At 36.1% G+C, this 25,317-nt stretch overlaps 1 protein-coding gene and 1 long non-coding RNA gene across 7 annotated transcripts; one reads left to right on the top strand and one right to left on the bottom strand.

Annotated features, from left to right (window-relative positions):
- Window positions 1-3,290: 3,290 nt before the first annotated feature.
- LOC126974239 (uncharacterized) lies at window positions 3,291-6,967 on the bottom strand. Its single transcript, XR_007731494.1, has 2 exons — window positions 6,852-6,967; window positions 3,291-3,388 (listed from the first exon to the last, which is right to left on the bottom strand). It is a non-coding gene; the product is annotated as an uncharacterized LOC126974239 (long non-coding RNA).
- A 2,437-nt stretch (window positions 6,968-9,404) lies between these two features.
- Window positions 9,405-24,456, top strand: LOC126973974 (subtilisin-like protease 2). 6 transcript variants are annotated; one of them, XM_050821317.1, is made up of 13 exons: window positions 9,405-9,557; window positions 9,627-9,814; window positions 9,885-10,419; window positions 11,450-11,534; window positions 11,623-11,694; window positions 11,781-12,732; window positions 19,317-19,393; window positions 19,463-19,557; window positions 19,906-20,042; window positions 21,088-21,128; window positions 21,474-22,168; window positions 22,267-22,541; window positions 24,232-24,456. In XM_050821317.1, the coding sequence occupies exons 1-13, from the start codon at window positions 9,533-9,535 to the stop codon at window positions 24,373-24,375; spliced, it is 3,321 nt and encodes a 1,106-aa protein (XP_050677274.1). In that variant the 5' UTR covers window positions 9,405-9,532; the 3' UTR covers window positions 24,376-24,456. The 6 variants fall into 6 exon arrangements, with proteins under 6 accessions (XP_050677274.1, XP_050677277.1, XP_050677276.1 ...); XM_050821320.1 differs by lacking the exons at window positions 21,088-21,128; window positions 22,267-22,541; window positions 24,232-24,456 and adding an exon at window positions 21,321-21,360 and having other exon boundaries at window positions 21,474-21,607; XM_050821319.1 differs by lacking the exons at window positions 21,088-21,128; window positions 22,267-22,541; window positions 24,232-24,456 and adding an exon at window positions 21,321-21,392 and having other exon boundaries at window positions 21,474-21,598.
- Window positions 24,457-25,317: the final 861 nt, after the last annotated feature.

Genomic DNA, 25,317 nt, shown 5'->3' with positions numbered 1-25,317 from the left:
TTACCTACATTAAATGATTCGTCCATATCCATAAGACGATGTATATACATCGCACAACAAAGGAGCATAATATGCTTTTACATGATCCCAGAAAATTGACAAAACAAATGTGTAACGAAGTTAAAAATAAGAAAGAAGTAACTGCCCTCAGGCTATTTAAAAAATATTATTTTTTGTAACGGAAATTTATTGTAAATGAAAGAAAGAAGCCCGCTAAGTTTCTTACGCATTCTTCTCAGGTCTGAGGCATACATTTTCGAATGGGTGGTAGTTTTGGACGTTCGTAAGTGAACTAAAATCCTACTCTGAATAATAATATTTGAAATTGAAAACCATGCCAACACTTATTACCATGTATGTATGTAGGTATACTACATGGAAAGTCAGAAGGTTGTTGGTTGAAGGGTTGACATTTTCACAAGGTTATGTTTTTGGTTATGTGTTATCAAACATTAAGTTTAGTATGTACCGATGTATGTATGTACCTATTTATTTCTGACCTAAATGACGTGGAAATGACGTCCGTCACATACAATTATTGATTTAATAATTAGGTGCATCAGGGGTTGTGTACTAAGCTATATAAGTTATTATAGTTTTTGACTAACTCACGAATCGTTATTTTTTTTCGAGATGTAAAGTATCTAAGCTGTTGACCGGCAATATAATTAGTCTGGCTTTAAATACTTTTACAATTAAAAAAATAAACAAATAATTACATTTTTGAATGATTGTTCATTGAGTTTTCTCATTTTGGCGCCAATACATTGTACAATATTTTGCGATATTAATTGCTGTGATTGCATTACACAAACTAGGTATGGAGCCAAATGCAATTTTTTAAACTCTCCATACGCTTGGTATTAGTAAAATCTTTGTGTACCGGGCTATTAATAGGTACAATGAGACATACTCTGTTTGTAACCGAAAAAGATCTGGCCGTCCACGTAGTGTTCGTACGAAAAAAGAGATCAAAGGTCTAAGGGTCTAATTCTAAGAAATCCTGTCCAAAAGCCAAATATTTTATCCCAGGAGATGAAGACAGCACCTAGAACCATGTCGCGTATTTTAAGAGATGACAGAACTTGCAGCCTATAAGAGACGTACTGGTCATTTCTTAACTAATAGTTTAAAAAAGAGTTACCAACCTATTGGTGGTAAAATCGGAACAATTTTTACTGAAGTGGTACGCAAAGGGAGATCACAGAAATTTTTGTTTACAGATGAAAAAAAATACAATTGAGTAACGTTTTAACAAAAAAATGACGCTCTGATGAATGAAAAGCTCTTAGGAAGCTTCCCAATTAGTCGACAGAGGCAAATCCTGTGCAAAGAAGCCTCCCACTGGTAAAGCGATACGGTACTACTGAAGCGGTAAAGGGAGGTCACAGAAAAATTTTGTTTACGGATGAGAAAATCTAGGTAAGCTTCCCATTTAGTCGACAGAGTGCAACGTGGGCACTATCCGACTTCAGTGATAGTTTGGTGGGGTATAAGCTATGAAGAAGTGACTGATACCATTCTTGACAAGGTAGTGAAGCTTCTTAACAATACCATGTTCAATAAACAAGAATGGTCCTTCCAGCAAGACTCGGCGCCGGGTCATAAAGCTCGGTCTACGCATTTTTGGTTGGAAACGAACGTTTTGGACTTCATCAAGGCTGAAGACTGGCCGTCGTCTAGTCCCGATCCTAATCCACTGGATTATGATATATGACCAGTTTTAAAGAGTATGGCTTTTTGCTCTAAGCACCATAAACTCTTTAGAGTTTACTCCAAATTATCACTGGTGTTGTAAACAAACACACCAAGGCTGAAGACTGGCCGTCGTCTAGTCCCGATCCTAATCCACTGGATTATGATATATGACCAGTTTTAAAGAGTATGGCTTTTTGCTCTAAGCACCATAAACTCTTTAGAGTTTACTCCAAATTATCACTGGTGTTGTTTACAACACCAGTGATAATTTCGAGTCCCTAAAACAATCCGTACGATTGGCAATGAAGAATTCTCCCATGGAAAGAATGCGTGCTTCTATTGATAACTGGACTCAAAGTTTAAAGGACTGTATTGCACATGTATGTGCATAAGTTGTTGTGTACTAAACTATATAAGTTTACAATAGGGTTTTTAACTGTCCCACGAAAACTTTTTAATTTACCAGGATGAAAAGTGTCCAAGATGTTGACCGGGCATATAAGGTACCATCATGCAAAATTTCAATGAAATCGATCTATCAGTTTCAGAGATGAGCCCGTACAAACAGACAGAGAAACAAATAATTCGAAAAAAAACGTTCTTCCACGTACAACAAGCCATGTAACGAGTTTCCTTGTAAAGTGTTTCCAGGAAGATACGACTTGGGTACGTACCTTCAATAAAAAGCACGTATACCTAATATAATATATCAATATAAATAAAATGACAGAGGTTATTATTTGTACGCGCGTTTTAGAAAAACTATTGAATAGTTAGTTAAATTAAGTCTTCTAAGTTTTATTTCTAAGACACTTCGCCCTTATCAAGAAAAAAATATTGCATAAAATATTATCTTCATATATTATAAAGTAAATAAAGTGTCAAGAAACTAAGATATTCATAAGTACTAGGTAGGTACGTGCTTAGTCATACAAGTCGCGGGAATCAGCTAGTCTGATACAATTTTGATTTTGCGCTCACCTAGTTTAGTCAGAGTGCATATATGTGCGTTCTTTTTTCTAGGATTGTAAATTTTTGATTGGCATTGAACGAAAATTTCTTTAGCCTTCTCTAACGAGTTGCAAGTTCAAAACCTCTGTGTTTCACGACAAATAAATACGATTCCTTATAACGTGGAGATAGAGATTGGACGCAGTCTTTTTTACGTCAGGACCGGGCGTATTTCCAAATTACCCATACATATAGGTACTAAGTTAGTACCTATCGTTTGCGACTGCCAGAATTGGTAACGCAACTATAATATGACAATAATCAATGTCCGTTGCTGTTATAACGCACGCGGGTAAAAGTGTTATAGTAAAGTATTTATTCATGACCAAGCGGTCACCCATCTAAGTACTGACCGCGACTTTGCTTCACTTCGGTGATCGGACGAGAACCGGTTTATGTCATGTCTTAAAGTGACCTAACTTAAAGTGATACTTGATAGCTATTAAAAATATTAGAAAAAAAAAGCATTGTACTGTATAAATTGTACTGCATAAATAATATTTTTTATGTATATTTCCACAACTACCAAAACAGTTGGCATCTACTCTCAAAAAGATGAATAAATAATAAAAAACAAAAAATAAATTGTATTAATCACATATATTTGGTTTTCCTTCGGTGATAAGTGTTGCCCATTCGAGCACACTGTATATACGCATATGAGGATTGTCGTTTCCACCTGCAAAAAAAAACTTTACTAAAATGGTCCTTTGATTCACTTATTTCAGTACCGCTGCATAATTGAAATCAACGGGCAAAACTGATCAAAATTCAAAGAGGCACCACGCAACCGAGTTCAAAAAGGACAAGCCACGGGAGTTTTGTAACTACCTTCATAGTTATAAATTTTAATAATATGTGTGATGTGCTTGTGTCGCACGTGTGACGTGACGAGGGGCGAAGCGAACGCAGGGCCGCGGCGGCAAGACACCGATTCCAAAATTTACAATAATTGTAAGTACATTATATTGTCGTAATAATTTTATGGAATTTTTTGGTTGCCTAATATTTTTTATTTAAAGGCATAAAAGGCATATATTTTATCAAAATTGATTCCTTTAGAATTCTTTTTGATGTTATTTCTAATATACTAGATACTACCACCGCTTCGAAAACAAATGGCGCTCTGAGAGAGAAGAAGAGGCTCAAGAAACTCTCCCAGAATTCTTTTTTTGCGCTTTTTTAAATGAAATATAAGATACTGTACTGTCATTGCTATTGCTATAAAATAATCATAATCTTGTCCCAGGTTGTCGGATTACTTAGATATTCAGCTGTGGAGTATTAGAATTTACGACAGAGACTAATGCCTGAACAGTGGCTGGGACTTTTATAGCTATTATAAAAGTGTATGTATACATTTACCCTTAATGCTATTATTATGCTTAATGTATCTTATGAATAAGTTACAAGCAATCCGTTTTTTCGGTAAACACAATAATAAATTGCTCTAGTTCTATACAAGCTATCTCAATTAGTTGTACAATAGAGAGATTAACAATATCTCTTCTATTTTTACATTTTAATCTATTTTTAATAAAAATTAGGGAACCTCCATGTATTGCCCTACTTCTACAAAACGAACTGACTACTTTATGTTGCCTAAAACTAAACTGGAGTCAAACATGGATCCCATGTGTTTTATTTTACTTATGAGAACTCTAAAAATTAGTTGATTATTAAGTTGTAGAAGAATACGCAATATTTTTTTGTACATATTGTTTTGTATTTATTGGAATAGTTTTTTTTGAAGTCGGTTGTTTAATGTTCATTTTTTAAGGGCAACACAAGACTTACCGACTACCCTAACAAATTGTTTTGTTGGTTTATCAATAATCTGGATTGTAGGCCGTCCTAACTGGAAGTGTGTTGTTGATGGGATTACTTTGTTCGCTTCCTGAAATCAGAGTAGGAACGTGGATAATATATGTTGTGAATGGTATAATAATAATTTAATGAAAGATAAGCAATTTAGAGCGACCGCAGCCACAGTCACAGAAGACTAATATTATTTTCCTGTTGTGATCATAGAATCAATTTGTTTTTTTAACTCTTAAATTAACATAATATGCATGCTTGTTTATTATTAAACCTGTATTAATATTGCAACCTTTCTTATATTACAATTTATACTGACAATAATACTTCAGTCATCATACAGTCTAAATCTCGATATTATTTATTTATTTATTTTTATTTATTTATGATTCCTTACAGCTAACAAAATGAAAAGAGTATATTAAAAATTATACAGAATAGATACGCCAATTAAAAGGAATACTATTAACAGTACAATAAGTATGTGACAAAGTAGTTTAAGACAAAAACGAAAAATATTAGAAAAACTTGCAAGAAAAAATTAAATAGAAAGAAAAGAAGAAATCGTATCCATATTGAGTAACTGAAACGGTGAGTAGGTTGTGTGGTGTGAGTAGTGTGAGTGAATGTGAGTAGTGTGAGTGGTGTGAGTTAATGTGAGTGTTTGAATATAATGTTTAAATTACGATGTGAGACTAATAATTTATCTTGAATATACTGATGATTAACTCCTGCAATTTAAACAGTTTAATATCAGTTTTTTGAACCTCAGACGTGATAAGTTGAAAATGTCGACGGAAGAAAATTTCTTATTATATATGTCAGGAATTCGAAATAGAGGTGAATATTTGAGATACTTAGTAGAAGCAAAGGGAATGTTAAATAAATTAGTATGCCTAGTACGTAATGTTGGTACCTGGAATGATATTTTATTTAAGATATCTGGACAGTCAAATTTATTATGTAATATATCATAAAGGAGTAACATATCAATTACATCTCTTCTATCTTCCAATGTATCGATTTTATGATAATTACAGGCTTCTTTGTAGTCTATAGGAATGAATTGAGATTTAAAATTCAATTTTTTTATAAATATCTTTTGTATTTTTTCAAGGCGGTCAATATAACATTGATATGTAGGCCTCCAGATAGGACTTGCGAATTCAAGGATGCTTCGCACGTAAGCATAATATAGCACTTTTAGGCACAAGATGTCATTGAAAAGTTCGCAAGTGCGAAGAATAAACCCTAGATTTTTATAAGCCTTCTGTGTTATTATCTATGTGGTTATTATGGGTTAGTTTGCTATTATGGATCACACCTAAATCCCTTATTTGAGTAATTTTTGGAATAATTTCGTTACTTAAAGTATAATCAAATTTTATGTTATTATGCTTTCGTGAAAATGTAATAATTTGACATTTAGCAATATTAACTGTTATTTTATTTATTTTATAATTTTATAGGTACCTTACCTTGAAGGAATAAAGAAATTTCAGGTATTTTTAAAATTAACAATATACTTTGAATATACAACTATATTTTTATGTATATAATACCACACACTTATACCTTAAGAAGCTTATCTGTGTGTGAAGCCGCTTAAGTACCGTATAACTACATAGTTGCCAAAGTTGTCGGTAGTAACTAATAGTTATTAGGGCACCATATTCAATTTCTTATAATGGTAACTGTAATTCAGAAAAATAGAGCAAATAAAAAACGCCGCAATTGGTCGCCAACTAAGGTCGCCAGATACGAACATAAAACGTCAGAATCCAGGCAAAGTTGCAGCATTTTACGGTAATCGTTTCATTAAATATAAAACTATTTTATTATGCAACTAGCTGACCCGACAGACGCTGTTCTGTCAACGGAAAGAAAAATGATGTACCTACCTACCTAAGCATTCGGGAACTAAACTCATCGGAAATACATTATTTAATAATAATGTTGTAATACACTGTTAAGGAATATTATTGTATTTGTCTAAACAGCTTTTACATTACCGTTTTATGATTGCCAATTTTTAAGGCATTAAAATGGATAGGTATAGTATATTTATCCTTTTTATCTGAGATAGACATAATTTGCCATCGCAGACTTTTCTTTAGAAACTTAACAAATAATATACTTAAAATATCTTCGTGTAGGCCTACTCGTACCACGCTATCCATTGGTGAAAACAAAATGAAAATCGGTGTTAGTAGTTATTGAGTTTATCGCGAACAGGCAGACAGACGCGGCGGAAGTGTTTGTTTTATAATATGTAGTGATATGAGGAATATGCAAGCGTGAGTGTGTTGAAATATCTTATGTACCTGTTGCCAAATATTCCTTTTTATTATTTTAGGTTCCTGTCGATCTGATCGGGCGGCTTTTGGATTGTAATCTGGCGGGTGGTAAAGCATATCGTAGGCACACAGCTGTTTTGATTTGGATTTCCATTTCGTGTTGAAGTATGATTCTTTCGATACAGGAATTTCCATTTGAGTTATTAGTCGATCTTCCAGCATCTTATGCGCCATGTTATATAATATTTACTCAGAATTTTTGAACAAAAAAAACTAATCAAGTATTAAATAAACGCGTACTTCATTTCTATAAAAACATTGACTAAAATCTATAGAAGTTGAATAAAGAATTATGATAGATTGTCATCTTAGAATATTAGCGTTAATATTATAAGATTGTCATACATAAAGTAGAAACTGTAACCTACTTTATCACAAAATTGGCAACACAAGGCAGGCTACAGTAATTTTTCTTTGACATCAAAAATATTTGGAAATTATTATAATATTATAAAAATATTGAATTTTAAGTAGTAATTCGTTAGGCACTAAGTGAGAATACATAGCTGTTTCCAAGTCTGTCCGGCATAGTTGCAGTTGTTCTGTAATATAACTTGTTGTAAAACCATTGTAAAATAATATTGTCAATATGAGTAATCTATAATGGCCTTAAGAATTATGTTTTATATTATTGTTTACTAACGTTTACTGTAACACTGTTGATTATCAATAATTAAAAAGCATTACAGAGTAGAGAAGGACACTAACGTATTAGTCGGACAAAATTTTTGAAGTCGAAACCCAAACCCGGGCTTCTTTGATCGTTTTTGGAAGTTATTTTCTGCTGTAAGAAGGTAAACTTACTCTTTTTGAAGTGAAAATTGTTCTTCTTCTTTTTTCGAATGAAACTAAGCCGTCACGCTCGGATATGTACTTGAGAGGAAACGGAAGCCCACCTATATTTTATTTTTATATTTACATTTCATATGCCGCCGATACATTAGTAGATTTATTTATTTTCTCAAAATTGATTCCTTTAGATCTTTTTTGATGTCATTTCTAACACTACCACCGCTTCGGAAACAAATGGCGCTCTGAGAGAAAAGAAGTGGCACAAGAAACTCTCCCCGCATTCTTTTTTTGCGCTCTTTTTAATAAAATATACAATATTGTACTGTCATCGTTATTGCTATAAAATAATCATAATCTAGTCCCAGGCTATCCGATCACTTAGATATACAACTGTCGAGTAGTAGGATGTACGACAGAGCCATTTTTTTAATACATTTAAATTTATTTAAAGATAATACCTGAACAGTGGCTGGGACTTTATTATAAAAGTGTGTACATTTACTCTTAAAGCAAAACACATAATATGTGTCTTTTGAAGCCTACTAGAATTAGTTACAAGCAATCCCTTATTTCTAGTGATATAAAAATGAAAATCACTATTTAGAGCAAAATGGTAACAATTTTTGTGAACGTATATTAAATTTTCAAACTACTACAAATGAACTACAATGAACAGTCATAATATTTTTTTTTAATTTTTCTTTGAGAGACTGTCTGTAACCAAGCTGATATATATCTCGAACAGCTCTCTTTTGCAGAGCAAACACTATATCAATGTCAGCTGCATGACCCCATAGTAAACGGCTGATAACGTTACCGACAATGGCCTACATCATAGACTAGCTACATATATACATACATATACATGCTAACGTTTATAATATTTTAACAATTGTATAGCTATGTGCATATAGCTTTCCCTTTGACCAGCAATGAATGTTTATACGTTTTATTCTAATTTAACATTAAAATGATAAAGTTTTTTTTGGTTACAAAAATTGGTGCTTCCCATTAGGGCGTTCCCCTAAAATTTAATTTTGAATTAAATAAGAAAGAAGTTTACTCCTTAAAATCATTATGAAGTATATAATAAATTTGAGCATTGGCCTTCTTTTAATGATCCCGAATCCATTCGCCTGGAGAAAATTTTAAATCATATCCATTTTGTTACATTGACACCTAATTTTTCGCATGGATTTCAACTATGATCTCGAATTCGTTCTCTGCCATCTCGGAAACCTTGGAAACTATGCTTAACTGCACTGAAAACCTAGTTTTAGCCGATTATAAATAGAATCGAACTATAACCACTGGTCCGCGGCTGCACCTAGTTCTAGCCGCTATGATGCAGGTTAAACCTGGTTCTAATAGAGTATAGTAATATACATCTAAGTTAACATAATATAGCCGACTGTAACTACTTTTAGCCGGCTAGAACTAGGTGTAGCCGTACTTTCGCTCTTAGCCGTAACAAATTATGTAGCAATGGATATAGATTATGCGTAAAAACAGTCGATAGTTTTTTCTAATAGCACTTCTTTTACTTAAGTTGGACTTTTAACTTTTTCCGTTTCGGCATATAATTTTACTACCAAGATTCTAGATTTACCTAAGACCAATTCGTTTGTGGCTAGCTTAAATGATAAAATTTTTGTTTGTGATACGATACATTTATTTTTTATTGCTTCTGATTGACATTGTCATGCAGTTTTTAGTCACACATTTAAAGTGTCCTAGTTTTATATTTTTTTTCTATTTTATTAATAATTTTACTTCAGCCTTATAAAATGTTAACAATTGTTTGTTGTTAAAAGTGTTCATTCTTTGCTTATTATGTTTTCATACAAATTTTTGTAATGAAACGCCACGGCGGGAGATCTGGTCAGCAATCCTATTTTATTTCTTAATTTTTGTATTTCATTTTTATTTTTTTAACTTATTACGTTTTAGATTTCGTTAATGCTCGATTATCACACAAGAAAATCCATAATAGGAATCAGCCAATAAATAATTTTGGTTCTAGTTATTCAAGTTTTGATCTAACCGAAGAGGTTGTTGATAGTTTCTACAAAAGTGATGAGTTTAAAGCTTTATCAAATACATCAGACTCATTTATTAGAAAACGAGTCACTGAAAAGGTACAAAATTACACGAAAAATACCTTTTAGCTTTCAGTTGCAAATTTTTACTAAAAATAATATCTTACAGGACCTCGTTCCATCTTGCTGCACGTTAACTAAAGATATAAGATATGAAGGACTGCTGAAACCGTTAATAAAAATTACTGTAATACCAAATTTAAAATTATTTAAACATATAAACACCAGAAAATACTTTCGCAGCTCTGCGTCTAACGAAAACAACTCCATTGACCGTGAAGTTTGTTATATTTCTCAAAAAGGAAGAAAAAACAGGAAAGAGAATATTTACGCGATAAAACTCTCAGAGAGTGTTAATGATTATAGAAAAAATCATCATGAACAAATGCACATAGAGCAAAATTATAAACAGTTACTTGACTCAATGAATATGGATAAAAATTTCAAACGGAACAGAAAGAAAGAACGCCACGATGAGCACGAAACGCGTAGTCGTGATATTCAAAGGAACAGGAGCACGAGCAAAGATCGAACACCACATGCTGATCCATCCAAAAGTCGGGTCACCATCTTTGGACAGTTGGGTTTGAACGAAAATGACCAATTTGTGCTCAACTGTGCTGCAACTGTCAATGACGAATCAGGTAAGAAATAAGTAAACAGACATACGAACTGGCCGTCAATATATTAAATTATTATGTTTGTATCTACACCCACTCCACTCGAATAACTCACTACTTCAGTCTTCACTATAACAATAGCTAATTTATTTTTAACTTAGAGTCTGTAAAGTTTCGTATTTCTTCCTTTCATAGAATTTTATAAAATAATGTAGAATGCAATAAGATTTCAATAAAGAGCTTTACATAACTACTTAAGCTTTATAAAAATGAGACTAGACCCATACACCGATAATGTACTGTGAGCGAGATGAATGTCTGAGTTAATAATTTTTTTTCTTTAATTAATGTAATTCGTGTAAACCGTATTAATTAAATAAAATAAATAAATAATATTTGGTAGTTGAGAAAAGAAACATTATTATTTTTTTATATAAGAGGGGGCACACGGGCAAGAGACTCGCGTGAAGAGAAGTGGCGAGGAAACCGCCTATGGACTATCCGCAACACCAGTGTTCAAGAGATGCGTTGCAGGCTTTTAATGTGCTCTATGTTTGAAGGTATCCTGAGTTGTATTTTTTCGGGAAAACTGCAGGCGGTAATTGATTCCACAAAATAGCGGTGCGAGGCAAGACGTTGGTTGGGTTGGAAGCGTGGTTGTGGAATGCCAAACGTCAACATAATGCGGGCGGAATTTCGTATTCGGCGAGATGTGTTGTGATTGCTTTTATTCGGCTGGTGGTATCAATCCGAACAACTCTTCTGAGCACTCTCCGTGATATATGCGGTAGAATATGCAGATAGAACCCACATCCCGACGCAACTCCAAAGATTCAAGCTGACCGGGGATGACAATTAATTGTTGTTGATTCCAGCCGCTCTTCTTTGTATGCGAAGAGGTAATTTTCCGGCCTATTTCGGTTGTGTCACTCAGGACGCAACATGGCACTAGCACTGATTAAAGATTAATAAGGCCGACTTGGCATTACAGTAAGGGTTCCTAGTTTACTACGGTCCTAAGGCCTTTAATTATTCATAGCATGTTATATTACAGTTCCAACAAATGTCACACAAATCAATCCAATGCGAAGTTCCAAAAATATGGAAAACACAAATAAACAGAAGAATAGTACACAGTCGTAAGTTGTCTAAATCTTTATGAAATAATATAGAATAAAGTGATTTTGAATCATTTTCTATTTACTGTAATAATAATAATTATTATAGATACGAAAGATATAAAGAGCAGCCTTTTGAATCGGAATATTCGAGAAATTATGGGAGCGATAAATGTGTACGGTAAGGTTTTGTACTAAGAACGCAAATTAAAATATTATAAAATAATTGTTCTTCACGTAGAAACTACTTAAGTTGCAATCTTACAGAATGGAATCTCAAGGAGTCCAAGTAAATTTTTGCATTTCTAAAAATAATACAAAAGATAAAATAATGTGTGATAAAATAATACAATGTGTATGCAATAATGGTGAAGAGACAGCTCTAACAAAAAACATAAGTGAAGGAAATATTTTAAAAGAATGTAGAAGTCCTATAGTAATCATATCAGTATATCAAAATCAGGAAAATAATGATAATAATATAGCTGTTACGGTTGAAAAGGGAATGCAACCTCAAAAAAATATAAATACCAAGTACAGACATAAAGATGAAAATAAACGAAAATTTGAAACTAAAATAATAAACGTGTCTAATTATACCCAAAAATCGCGATCTCCTTCACCAGTGAAAGCACAAAAAGAAAGCGATCAAAAATCATTTAGGCCTAAAGTACAGAGTGAAGCTGAATATAGAACAATAAAAAATAAACCCATAGTAAACCGCTTAGAATCATTGAATCACACACCAAATTTTAAAAGGAAAGATAGATTGGTAAAACAAAACGTCAATGAATTACAACGAATGCGTTATAACCAAAAAGGACAACCATCGTTACGCACAATGATAGTTGAACGTTCTGAAACTAAAGAAACAGAAGTTCCGAATACGTTCAATACACGTAACAACCTGAAAAGAAACCTTATTGACGGACACATAAAAGAAAAATACAGTAATGAAATAATAAAACATAAAAGCAAAGAAAGACGTAAACTACCAGATAAAGATAATTCCAAATTAACTGTTAATATAGATGGCGATAATGAACATTACGATGTGTATTTCCAACAGACTAAATTCAACACTGATTTAGCAGTCCGAAAAACCTTGAAAAATTATATGTCCAATAAACTTATTCCTAGCAAAGATGAAAATCATTTATGGCAGAGAAATGATTCAAAACAAAGAACAAAATCTTATTTGCAGGAAAGCCCTCCTTCGGTACATTAAAATATTTTTATAAAGTAAAACTAGTTTGAATAGATGACATATATAGCCAGTGAACGCATAAAAAATGGAAGCAGTCTTGTCATACTACCGTTCATTATCAGCTTAAAAAGTCACACAATAAAGTAATAATACATTTAACTATTTATGCAAAAAAAAGTCATATTGGTCGGAATGCTTTGACAGTTACGCGGTATTGAAAATAAAATAATTCGGACAATAGTTCAGTGATTCGACCATCGTACGGTAATGCGCGCTCGTCCAACGTAATTTACGTGATCGGTTCTCGGCATAACATGATTACGGTTATTGGTTTGCGCGTATTGTAAATATTTGTCAGATACCTAGATGATGTTATGCGTTATGTTAAGGGGGTCAGTCAAAATAAAAAAAAAGCTTTTGAACTAAACATATCAGCTAGATTGGTGTATTCCTTGGGTATCTTTAAAAAAAGTGCGTATACTTTTCCAAAAGGCCAGCAACGCTTCTGTAATTTCTTCCTACAAGAAGTTGTCATCGAGGCAAATAAGGTAATTTGCCCTGTGCTGCCTCGGGGCGTAAAAAGAATAGGGTAGTCCCAGGTCCAAGGGTGTCGTAAGAGGCGACTACGGGCTTTTTGAAAGTGGGAGAGTCACGCTGCTGTCTTATGACGTCAGCACAATCGGGCCAGACTCGTCCGGGTTACTTACCACACTCGCACAGAATACCGGCGTGAAGTAGCGGCCTAGTGCCGCTATGTTTCGCATAGGTTAGTGTCGAGGACCGGAGGCCATTCCCCCCCGTCCTTTCCCCCCCCCCCCAACAAAATATGAGAGCGGTCCTAAAAAATAAATTACCCCAGGAGGGTACCGGCTCTTGTAGAGCCGGAGAATCCCTCCCCGAGCATTCGCGCTCGGGCTGCCCCTCGTATTCTGGGGAGGGCACAGTACCGCGTATGTCACAGGACAAACAGGGCAGCAACACCACGGCACCCCGCTCCACGCTTAATGTGGACTTTTGTAACATCCGGGGAATTCACTCCAACTTAAACGCCGTCCACCACCACCTTGAGACGGCGCAGCCGGCCTTGTGTTTCCTTACGGAGACGCAGATATCTCGACCTAGCAATACGTCATATTTAACGTACCCCGGGTACAAAATTGAGCATAATTTCATGCCTCATGCCGGGGTATGTGTGTACGTTAGGGAGGATATCTGCTGTCGCCGTCTCGGCAATTTTGAGGGTAGGGGCCTGTCTACTCTCTGGCTCCGCGTAGATTTAGAGGACCGCGTCCGCATCTATGCGTGTGTCCGCACTATGCGTGTGTACAGGTCCCATAGTGGTAACGCAGAAACGGATCACCTCATGGGCTGCGTTCAAGCGGCATTTGATGACGTGCTTGCTTAGATCCCCTCCGCTGAAATCGTAGTCTTGGGTGATTTCAACGGGCACAATGCCGAATGGCTTGGATCACGTACCACAGACTACGCAGGGTGATCTTTGCATAATTTTGCATTGGCGTATGGTCTGTCCCAATTGGTTGAGTCGCCGACGCGGCTCCCGGATGTGAATAGCCACATGCCGTCCTTATTAGATCTTCTGCTGACTACACATCCCGATGGTTACCAGGTCTCTGTCGACGCCCCTCTCGGAACGTCCGACCATTGCCTGGTCAGGAGTGTAGTGCCTATCCGACGCCAACGTCGCAGACCACCAGCGACCCGCCGCGTTTGGCACTACAAGTCAGCAGATTGGGATAGGATGCGTTCCTTTTTTGCATCCTACCCTTGGGGCAGGGTTTGTTTCCTTTCGGATGATCCTAGTGCCTGCGCCGTTGCAGTAGCCGATGTGATACTGCAGGGCATGGATATTTTTATACCAAGCTCTGTAGTACCGATCGGTGGCAGATCACAGCCCTGGTTCGATGCGTCAGTTAAAGCAGCATCTGACTGCAAAAAACAGGCGTATCGAACTTGGGTTGCGGCGCTGGGCTCAAAGGATCCGAACTGCAAAGTTCTGAAGAGGAAATATAACCGTGCCTCCAGATTTTTTAAGCGGCAAATCGCCCGTGCGAAATCGAAGCACGTCGTCAAAATTGGCGAGCAGCTTTCCAGTTACCCGACCGGAACACGCAAGTTCTGGTCGTTGTCGAAAGCTGCTCTTGGTAACTTCAACCAGCCGTCCATGCCGCCGTTGCACATGAGGAATGACACCCTGGCCCATACGGCAAAAGAGAAAGCCGATCTCCTGTGCACTCTTTTTTCCTCCAACTCGACTCTTGACGACAACGGAAAAACCGCCGACCATCCCGCGGTGTCAGAGCTCCATGCCCGAAGTACAGTTCCGACAGAAAACTGTTAGGCGAGCTCTGTTTTCGTTGGACGTCAGGAAGTCGATCGGGCCGGATGGCATTTCTCCAATCGTGCTTAGAACGTGTGCCCCTGAGTTGACGCCGGTGCTAACGCATTTTTTCCGGCACTCTTATTCAAAAGGCGTAGTCCCTGATTCATGGAAGTCAGCCCTTGTCCATCCGATCCCAAAAAAAGGAGACAGTTCGGATCCGGCAAACTACAGGCCTATTGCTATTACCTCCCTACTCTCCAAAATTATGGAGAGCATAATTAACCGCCAGCTCTTGGTATACCTTGAGGGTCACCAGTTGATCAACGACCGGCAGTACGGCTTTCGCCATGGTGGGTCAACTGGCGATCTTCTGGTATACCTAACACATAGATGGGCGGCGGCTATTGAAAGCAAGGGGGAAGGCCTGGCAGTTGGTCTGGATATAGCGAAGGCCTTTGATCGTGTATGGCACAAGGCGCTCCTCGCAAAACTTCCATCATTTGGGCTTCCCGAGAGCTTATGCAAGTGGACCTCCAGCTTCCTCACTGGGCGCAGCATACAGGTCGTTATCGACGGTTATTGCTCGAATCCCAAGCCCGTGAACGCTGGAGTGCCCCAAGGCTGTGTGCTATCTCCCACGCTGTTTCTTCTGCATATCAATGATATGTTGGACACCGCCAACATGCATTGCTATGCAGACGACAGCACTGGTGATGCCGTATACACGGGCCATGCAGGTCTCTCTCGGGAAAACGTCGACCAGTGCCGGGTGAAACTTGTGTCTTCTATCGAGTCCTCTCTCGAGAAGGTCGCGGAATGGGGTAAGTTGAACCTTGTCCAATTTAACCCCCAGAAGACTCAAGTTTGCGCGTTTACCACTAAAAAAACCCCATTTGCCGTATCACCGCTCTTCGAGAACACTTCCCTTAAAGCCTCGCCTAGTATCGGAATACTGGGTCTCGAAATCTCGAGCAATTGCCAATTCCGTGGCCATCTGGAGGGCAAAGCCAAACTGGCTTCAAAGAAACTAGGCGTCATAAATAGAGCACGGCAATACTTCAAGCCGGCCCACATTCTAGCGCTCTACAAAGCGCAGGTCCGGCCTCACATGGAGTATTGCTGTCATCTCTGGTCTGGCGCACCCCAGTATCAGCTCGATCCATTTGACCGCGTGCAACGCAGAGCAGCTCGAATTCGGGGACCCAGTACTCTGTGAACGGCTGGATCACTTGGCGTTGCGTAGAGACGTCGCTTCATTGTGTGTCTTCTACCGCATTTATCACGGGGAGTGTTCCGAAGAGCTGTTCAACCTGATTCCTGCCGCCGAATTTCACCTTCGCACGACACGCCACAAGTTACGATATCATCCCCACCATATGGATGTGTGGCGGTCCTCCACAGTGCGGTTTTCAAGGAGCTTTCTTCCTCGTACCACGAAGCTGTGGAATGAGCTTCCTTGTGCGGTGTTTCCGGGACGATACGACATGGGTACCTTCAAGAAAAGCGCGTACACCTTCCTTAAGGCCGGCAACGCTCTTGTGATTCCTCTGGTGTTGCAGGAGAGTGTGGGCGGCGGTGATCACTTAACACCAGGTGACCCGTACGCTCGTTTGTCCTTAATTTGAATTAATATAATAAAATTTAAAATAAAATGGACATATTTTAGTGTCTTGTTACGTATCCGACCACCCGCATCACGTTGACGTCTGGCATTCCACAACCAAAAATCAAAAATTTCTTTCCTCATACAGCCACTTTGTGAAATCAATCACCGGCTGCTGTTTTCCCGAACCGATAAGAGTTAGGGACCTTCAAGAAAAGATAATTCTCATTATAATTATCATTTTCATTATATTTTAAAACGTCTAATTTAGCAACGTGAAATTATTTAAAATGTTTAAGTGTTAAATAAACTATTCTTATGAAACTACTCTATAATAGTAAAAACCATACTTTAAAAATATCCTCAAATCACACGGTCACAAAACGTCACGTCGCATTCGATGTCTCGAGTACCGAGTGTCTACCGAACACGAGCCATGTAGGTAAAATTTGCACTCCGGCGGTTTGTAGGCAAATATTATACAGTAATGCTTCCATATTTTATATGCGTTCACTGCATAGTGCATATATCAAACGGGAAATAATAGGTTGGACAGCAGGGGACAAAGGCGTCCCCCTGCTTTACTCCATTTATTGCAGTTTAATTCGTAGACTTTAGTTCTTTTTTTGCCATCTGTAGTGAATGCATCCCATTGCTGTAGAAGTTTTGGGACTTTTCATCAACCGCGACAAGTAATTTTGACAGTCCTCTCTTGATGACCTAACACTGCTAATAGAATTCTGAGGAGACCGGAACAAGTGGAATTCTGATCGTGTAAGATCAGAACTGTATTATGGCAGATGCGTTATTTTCTGCCTCTCCTTAATTTTTTGCTGAGTGGCTAAGGTTGTGTGTTGCTAGACTACAGCTTTATCGTGATGTAAGACCACCTACTGATCAGTTCCGTTCGTTTTGTCGCGAAAACGATACACGGGGGCGAATTTAAGGCGCTATAGTCCTAAAAAGTAACACTTTTGAAATTCTTCTTAAAATACTTCTACAAATACTACGGTTCCTATTTTTTGACATGTTTATCTTCATTTCTTTATCTAAATTATTGCAGTTTCGAAAACACGATTACGAAAAAAAATCTCAGAGAACGATGTTGGGATCATATTTGGAATCCAAGGTGGCCACCGCTCAAAATTCGTCCTCGACACCCTCGAGAACCTCGCATACGATATCCTTATTGTTGCTATCATAATTTTTCGCGGCGGCCATCTTGGATTTCAAAAATGATCCCACAATCGTTCTCTGCACCTTTGAGAACCTCGGATACGATACCCATAATGTTGATATCATAATTTTGCGCAGCGGCCATCTTGGATTTCAAAAATGATCCCAAAATCGTTCTCTCCACCCTCGAGAACCTCGGACACGATATCCATATTGCTGAAATCACAATTTTGAGCGGCGGCCATCTTGGATTTCAAAAATGATCACAAAATCGTTCTCTGCACCCTCCACAACCTCGTATATGAAACCCATAATTGTGCACGGCGGCGATCTTGGAATTAAAAAAAAACCTGCACAAGGCTATAAGGGAAGATGTTCTACTTACTACCGGCCGCGCGCTAAACCTTCACGATACAAGGCTAGTAGGGAAGCCCGAGAGTAAGAAATACTCTTCCTCAATCGGTGTCAATCGCTCTCTCCCTTGAACAAAAACGTCTCAAATTTTCCGTTTCATTTGTAAAAAAAATACCCTCATGCGCCTACAGAAGTTTCACTTCAAAATGCATAAACATATCACAGCATTTCGTACTCTTGCGCAATCATTTTTATAAAATACTAGTTGACCCGACAGACGTTGTTCTGTATATAATAAATAAAATAATGTTTTTTATGAATTTGTCAGTAATATATCATAACATCAAGAATTATTTCGTAAAATATGCTCCCTGTTGTTGTAATGAAATAGTTTTACAGTAGAACTGTCAAACCGTGCGTCAATAAATTCTCTCATAGAAAATATGTCCATACAAAACAAATATCGGACGACGGGGGACACATCAAAGGAAAAACAAAATTGTTGTTTTTATTTCATTCTGAACACTTTCATATTTTTTCACCTTTTAAACCTTCCCTGGACTTCCACAAATAATTCAAGACCAATACTAGCCACATCGGTCCAGCCGTTCTCGAGTTTTAGTGAGACTAACGAACAGCAACTCATTTTTATATATATAGATAGATAGATTAAGCGGTCCTTCCGGGGTGGGGTCGTTGACCCGCATCGCTCGGCTAGTGTCTCAGCCATGCCGACGTCGAACGTATATATACCGCTATAGATAAATACGTTTGAGTGATTTTTGCCTAAAGTGTTGGGAAAACCTCGTGTTGGCAAATAAGTGGAGTACGTAACAGTCTCGTGATAGTTTGCAATGTGTGGTTACGTCACTTTGCAATGTTCGGGGATGTTTATTGAATTATTGACTTCCGTATAGTCATCCAATTCTACAAAGCGTCAAAATTTTCTTAAATTTAAAAGTCTACTTAGAACTAATTGGATTAAATATGAATTGATACACATTCATTAACTAGGTTTTAGCACCGATTTTTTTCCTTTTTTAAGTTGACAGTAATATAGTATAGTGTAGGTATATGTCATTGCATAGCAGTGAATTCCATACTGTACAATTTTTTTTTAAGGTATCCAGAGATAATCAAAATAATGGAAGGAGAATATCAAAATTAAGTGCAAGGGATAGTCTTGAGATTTCACAAAGGTACATTGTTTTTAATTTAAATTTAGCTTCTTATGTATTGTGATTCTAACACATTGTGGAATTTTTCAGACGAGGTATGCATAGCATTACATCGCCAGGGAAATTAAAGACATCAAAGAGAGACCAACAAATAGGTGAAGCTAATCATTCTGGCCTTTCAAATGGTACGGTTTTCTAGGAATCATAAACTTTTTACACCCCCATTTAGCAATTTGAATCTTCTTGAGGAAAAATGTCACATCTTTTTCTAACTTTCAAGTAAATATTGACATAGTGAACTTGTAATATAAATGCTTAGTTACATATTTTCTGAATCTTACGAATAATAATAGAATCAATGTTGGTATTACTAATATTTAATATTATGTTAAACATTAATTTTTATTAAATATAGTATCCATTCTATTAAGTCGTAACTATCGCCTTACTTAATGTATCAAATATTTTGAAGTAATTCCGTTTAATTTCATGATCTGTTATATACCTATTTGTAATCATCGGCATATTTGCAGACCCTAAAAAACATTATACAGGAGACAATTGCTCATTAGAAGATCCCATAGAAAGAGATAAGGAAATCAGAGAATTACTAGGGTTGCTAACAAGGAGCAAAGATGACACAAAAATATGTCAATCTAAGGATTGCAATGTATGTTTCCTTATAATTTAATGCGAAATTGTTATTTATTACACACTTTTTGTATGATTTATCATATGTTTATCAAGTTATTTAATTATCATCGGTACAACTTTAGAAGTTGGTTACGATTATTCATGAGTTGTTACAAAACGAAGTAAGTAGGTGAAATGGTATTTGAAAGATGAAATGTAGGACTTAATAAACTGATTGATGGTGCGACAGTAGAAAAATGAAAGAGTTTGTATATTTACAAAATTCAGTGGTTAACCAGATGAACGCGCACTTATATTCATTTATTCGCAGCCAGAATGTTTCTAAGAAGACACATAGCTTTTGGTGGTAGGCTCAGGCGTGTTGGTTTCTACACTTAGGTAGTGAATGACAGAAGAAAGAGAAAACTGCGATGGAAATTAGAGCTTTGCGTGGTATAGGCGGATGTAATTTCAGTCACAGATTTAGAAGAGTGTAGTACAGAGCGATGTGGAGAAAAAAGAGGCAGTGACAGTTGTAGAAATGTAATGTTGGGGTGGTTTGGTGATGATGAAAATAAGAAGATTGATTGCCCAAACTTATAGGGCAAATGTTGGGAAAGGTCGACTTTGGCAAACTTTCCACGGTCAGGTCAATGTATTGAAACAGTGCGAATGTAAGAGCACCAGAAGATTTATACGAATACATGAATCCAGAGAAGTATATTGTCAGAACCGTGGCAAATTCAGTGCCGTAATCTCTGCTCTATGCTCTGGGAAATTAGTCGTGTTTCTACGTTTGTACTTGCTCATATTGAAAACACACTTATATTAAATTTGATCTTAACTTTGTTGCACGTACATATATCCAAACTATAGAATAAACTTTTAAATACCAAGTGGGTGGCTTAGAAGATCAGGGTCGCTCCTGTGGTGCAGGGGAGAATGGGCGGCGGTGATCACTTCATCACCGAGCGCTCCATTATGCTTCCCGGACCGTTTTCTTTCCGTTCCCTTTTTTTTATAATAAAAAATGTTTCTATATTTTTTTGTGATTTTTTACAATGTTTTTTTTTGCATTAAAGGACCATTATATTGGGCCGCGTTTAAAGAAGACCAAAAAATGGTAAAATGTTTTCTTTTTCTTTTTATTTAATTAAGTAGTTAATTATTTAAGGTAAAACAACATCAGTTTCTATTGTTGGTTATAACCGAAACGCCCTAGTCCTTCGCCAAACTCCTCCCGATTTTTCCTTTTGTAAACGGTTGTTCATATAATTCATGTCGTTCACTGATAAATTATTGATGTAAATTTTAGATACGGAGATTATACAATACTAAGTGCAATTGTGAATAAGGTATTGTAACATACGCCTTATGTAATCTTGAGGTAGTAATATATAAATAATTTCAATTTATATATTTTAGTCATAGGTTAATATAAAAATTTACAAACTTTGATATTCTGCAGGAGTTCAAAGGCAGTGATGACAAGTGCGAGTGTGTCAAAATTTTTCGCACGTAAATACATAAACACGATGCTACTTAAGAAAAAAGAAGATTGTATTTTCAAGAACACTAAACATGTTTCCGGTGATAACAATGTGGCAAATAAAAAATCACAGATTCCAACTGACAAAGTAAAACCAGTTAATCACGCTAAAATCATGTTAAATCATAGACAATACGAGAAAATTCGAAGAACTATTAATTACAGCATTTTAAAGAAATACAGCAAAGATAGAAGAAGAATCACATTTAAACATTACTGTATTATTTCAATAGCGGATATCAAATTAAAATCTAGGATCAAGAAAGCGAAAAAAATGGATAAAATAATACAAACAGGGGACACAAAAGAACAGTATACTGGTACCGGTGAAGAAAAAAACGTGGAAGTATTATTTCATATGGACTCTAAAAAAGCTTCAGCTAAATCTGAGAAAATTGAAAGTGAAATTATGAATGATGTACAAACCATCTACAATAAAGAAGACGTCGTTCTTAATAAAAATACTGACTTCCCCGATCACGCGTTACAAGTAAGATATGCAAGTGTATCCTTTATGGAGCATATTTCCTATGCATCTCTACAAAGCAAACATCGCGAATCTAGTTGCAGGATGTCGGTTGCCAGAATTAATTCAATGCAAGCTATTTTTAAAGGTAAACTAACTCTTCTAATAGTGGAAGCAAATAATGTACTTGTATTCTGCCTTTAATATTCAAGAAAGGTTTATATAATATGCTAGTTTTTATTTTAGCTGCTAGAAATTGTGCTACACCAAATCTGGGAACGTCGACCGTATCATTGAAATCAGTGAAAACCAAACATTCTCAAAGTTGTGCTAATTTTAACGGACCTGAATGTAAAAGTAAAAGGCATTTTCTGAGACGTCTAGTATCATGCGTAATTATGAAAACTTCAAAGTCCGATGTAAACCGGATCGATGATAGGCATATTTCAAGATTTCCACCCCACCCACCATCGGTGAACGATGCTTCTTATGACTCTTACTATATTAACACATCGCTTGCAGTAAGTATGCTGTTATTTTCTATAAAAATCAATTTGAACCAATTGGTTTAATTTTGTTTTGATGGTGCTACTGTTATTCTCATCAAATCAAACTAAAACTGATAAAAAAGATTTCTCAACAGACAGAAAGAGGCATAGGGCCAGAATTAAACTAGTTGATTCTTAAGAGATAGGTAAATTTATAACGGAAAATTCAACAAAGGATATAATTGCTAGAATTGAAGAAAGCTGGGGCCTGGGACATTTACTTTTACTGTTTGAAAAAGTTGATAGACAATTTATTACTGCTATAATACACAAGCAAAAGTTGCCAGCAACTAATATTACGTCACACACATAGCACGTTCGGAACTACAGCAAAAAATTCTTTTGATTTCGATTTTTAGTTTTTAGTATGGATTACCTAAGATGTTTATTTTAAAATAATGCAATATTTATTTTTATTACCAATATCAAGTTTAACTGAGATAGCGTTTACTGCAGTACAAAAATTACTTTAAAAAAAATTTATGTCTACTACTCGGTTGGGTCGAGTTATTAAGTCTTTTCTTGGGCGATGTATATGCTTCTACAATATGATCCCAGAAAATGTACCAAAACAAATGTGTTATGAAATTTAAAAGAATTGTTAAAAAACGTAAGTGTGGAAGAGGTTACTATAGCATAAACGATGTTCTTAATGACACCACGGACTGGGAATAAAGCGAACACCCTCAGGCTCTTTAATTATAAATGTTTAATGTACGATATCACATTGTAATCCATATTTTTATATTTAAAAAAAAAACCCGCTGAGTTTCTTGCGCCCATTCTTCTCAGATCTGAGGCAGTCTCTTTTGAATGAATTTGACGTTCAATAAGTGATTTTGAATCCTATTTTGAATAAAAATATTTGGATTTGAAATAAGTTTATTTGTGTATTAATCCTAGAAGTGATGGTTATCACTTTAAAAAACATAAAAAATTGTTTATGTTTAAGTCCAATGTGATTGTATATATAATTTACCAACGACAAAAAAATTAAAATCTTATAAGTTTCGTTTCAGTTATACTAAAAGATAAATTTATTCTATTTGAATTGGACCTGTGACAATAAACATATCAAGTTATTATATAAATAACAAACTGATACCATGTTATAATCTCTTTTTCCTACATTACTTCCTTTTACAAGTAGACTGTACTGTTTTGTACGTGTACAAGTAGACTGCTGTTTTTCAGCAGAAACAAGTGTAAGAAGTAAGGTGTAGGTACAGACCTTACTAACTGTATTACGCAAATTTAATTTTAAAACAAATTTTATGAACGATGCGGGACTCGAACCCGCGACCTCTCGCGTTCCGTGGGTGCGCTCTTCACTGAGCCATACGTTCGAGTGATGAGCCACGTTCAACGTGAGGCCACAGCCTGATAGTTGAACAAGACATATAAAGATTTATGAACTCTGCTCTTTAAGCTCCGGCCGATGGCTGCCCGCGCAGTTGGCACTACGTACGTACTACAGTACGTTTGAGAAGATAATGAGAGAATTTGTAAAATAATAGTAAAAACCATATTTATGTTATCGTCCTAGCCTAACTTCTGGATCCATTTAAAAAGCAATCTTATTTGAAATAACCTCATTTAAACAATATACAATACAATAATTACGTGGGTGGACTTTGATAATTCTCTTCAACTTTCTTTTCAGCCATTTGATATGACGTCATCTTTATACGATACGTCTGCCTCGTTTTATAGCAACCACACAATTTGGCCAGCAAATAAAATCAAAAGAAGTTTCTTTAGTTCTGTTCGAGGCCTTTTGACGAATCGCCGAAATGATCATATTTGAATCATTAAAATAATAGATATAGTTTTTATATTTTTTGCATATAGTTTTTGAGAATTTTAAATTAAATATTGTGGTAACGTATGTATTTTTATTTTCTAAATATGAGTTATTCAGAGAACCCGCGATAACAGAATAGAATACAGACATACAACACTGGAAGTTAACGAAATTAAATGTTTTATGCAGTTTTAATACAAATACTACCTATTTATTGGTAAAACTAAATTGAGGAACGAACTTCCTTGTGCTGTGATTCCAGGTTTATACGGCTTATGATACTTAAACACGCTTTAAACGCAAGCAACGATTCATACGATCTGGATGTAACTCATCCAAGAAATAAAATCTTTAGAATTACAAATTTCACTCGTAAGTACGACTTCAAATATTTAGCTGTTAAATGCAATATCTTAGAATTATTCTTAAAGTCTTATACACTAATAGATAAGAAAAATACCTATTTACCTAAAAGTCTGGATTTTTTTTATGGTATAGGAGGACAAACGAGCGTACGGGTCACCTGGTGTTAAGTGATCAGCGCCGCCCACACTCTCTTGCAACACCAGAGGAATCACAAGAGCGTTGCCGGCCTTTAAATACTCTGGATGCATAGAAATTCGAATTAAAATATAAACAAATACGAAAAAATTTGCTATTTTTAACCTAGTTTTTGTTGCTAAGGATTGACACTATTGGTAAAATTTTATCGATACTTGCTTAGATATACAAACTCGCCCAAATCTGGCACGAGACTCTTGCCAGATTTTGGCGAGACAACACGTCCTGAGGATGCCTCGTGTAGAGGCGAAACACGTGTCGAATTGTTTTAAAGACAAATATTGGCGGAATTAACACTAAAGAAAACTTAAATAGTTTGTATAGTTATGGATTTCCGCAAAGTAACGCCTTATTCAATAAATTTACTTGCTTAGATGTAAAGGA

This window comes from Leptidea sinapis, chromosome 31 (assembly GCF_905404315.1).
Source record: "Leptidea sinapis chromosome 31, ilLepSina1.1, whole genome shotgun sequence".
NCBI classification, from domain to species: Eukaryota; Metazoa; Arthropoda; class Insecta; order Lepidoptera; family Pieridae; genus Leptidea; species Leptidea sinapis.
This window is presented reverse-complemented; position numbering and strand designations above follow the sequence as displayed.

Bases quoted from the DNA above. Each gene is read 5' to 3' on its own strand.
- LOC126973974 (XM_050821317.1), top strand. From the start codon at position 9,533: ATGAAACGCCACGGCGGGAGATCTG. The intron at 9,815-9,884 runs GTACAAAATTAC...AATATCTTACAG, and splicing joins GAAAACGAGTCACTGAAAAG to GACCTCGTTCCATCTTGCTG. The intron at 11,695-11,780 runs GTAAGGTTTTGT...GCAATCTTACAG, and splicing joins GGGAGCGATAAATGTGTACG to AATGGAATCTCAAGGAGTCC.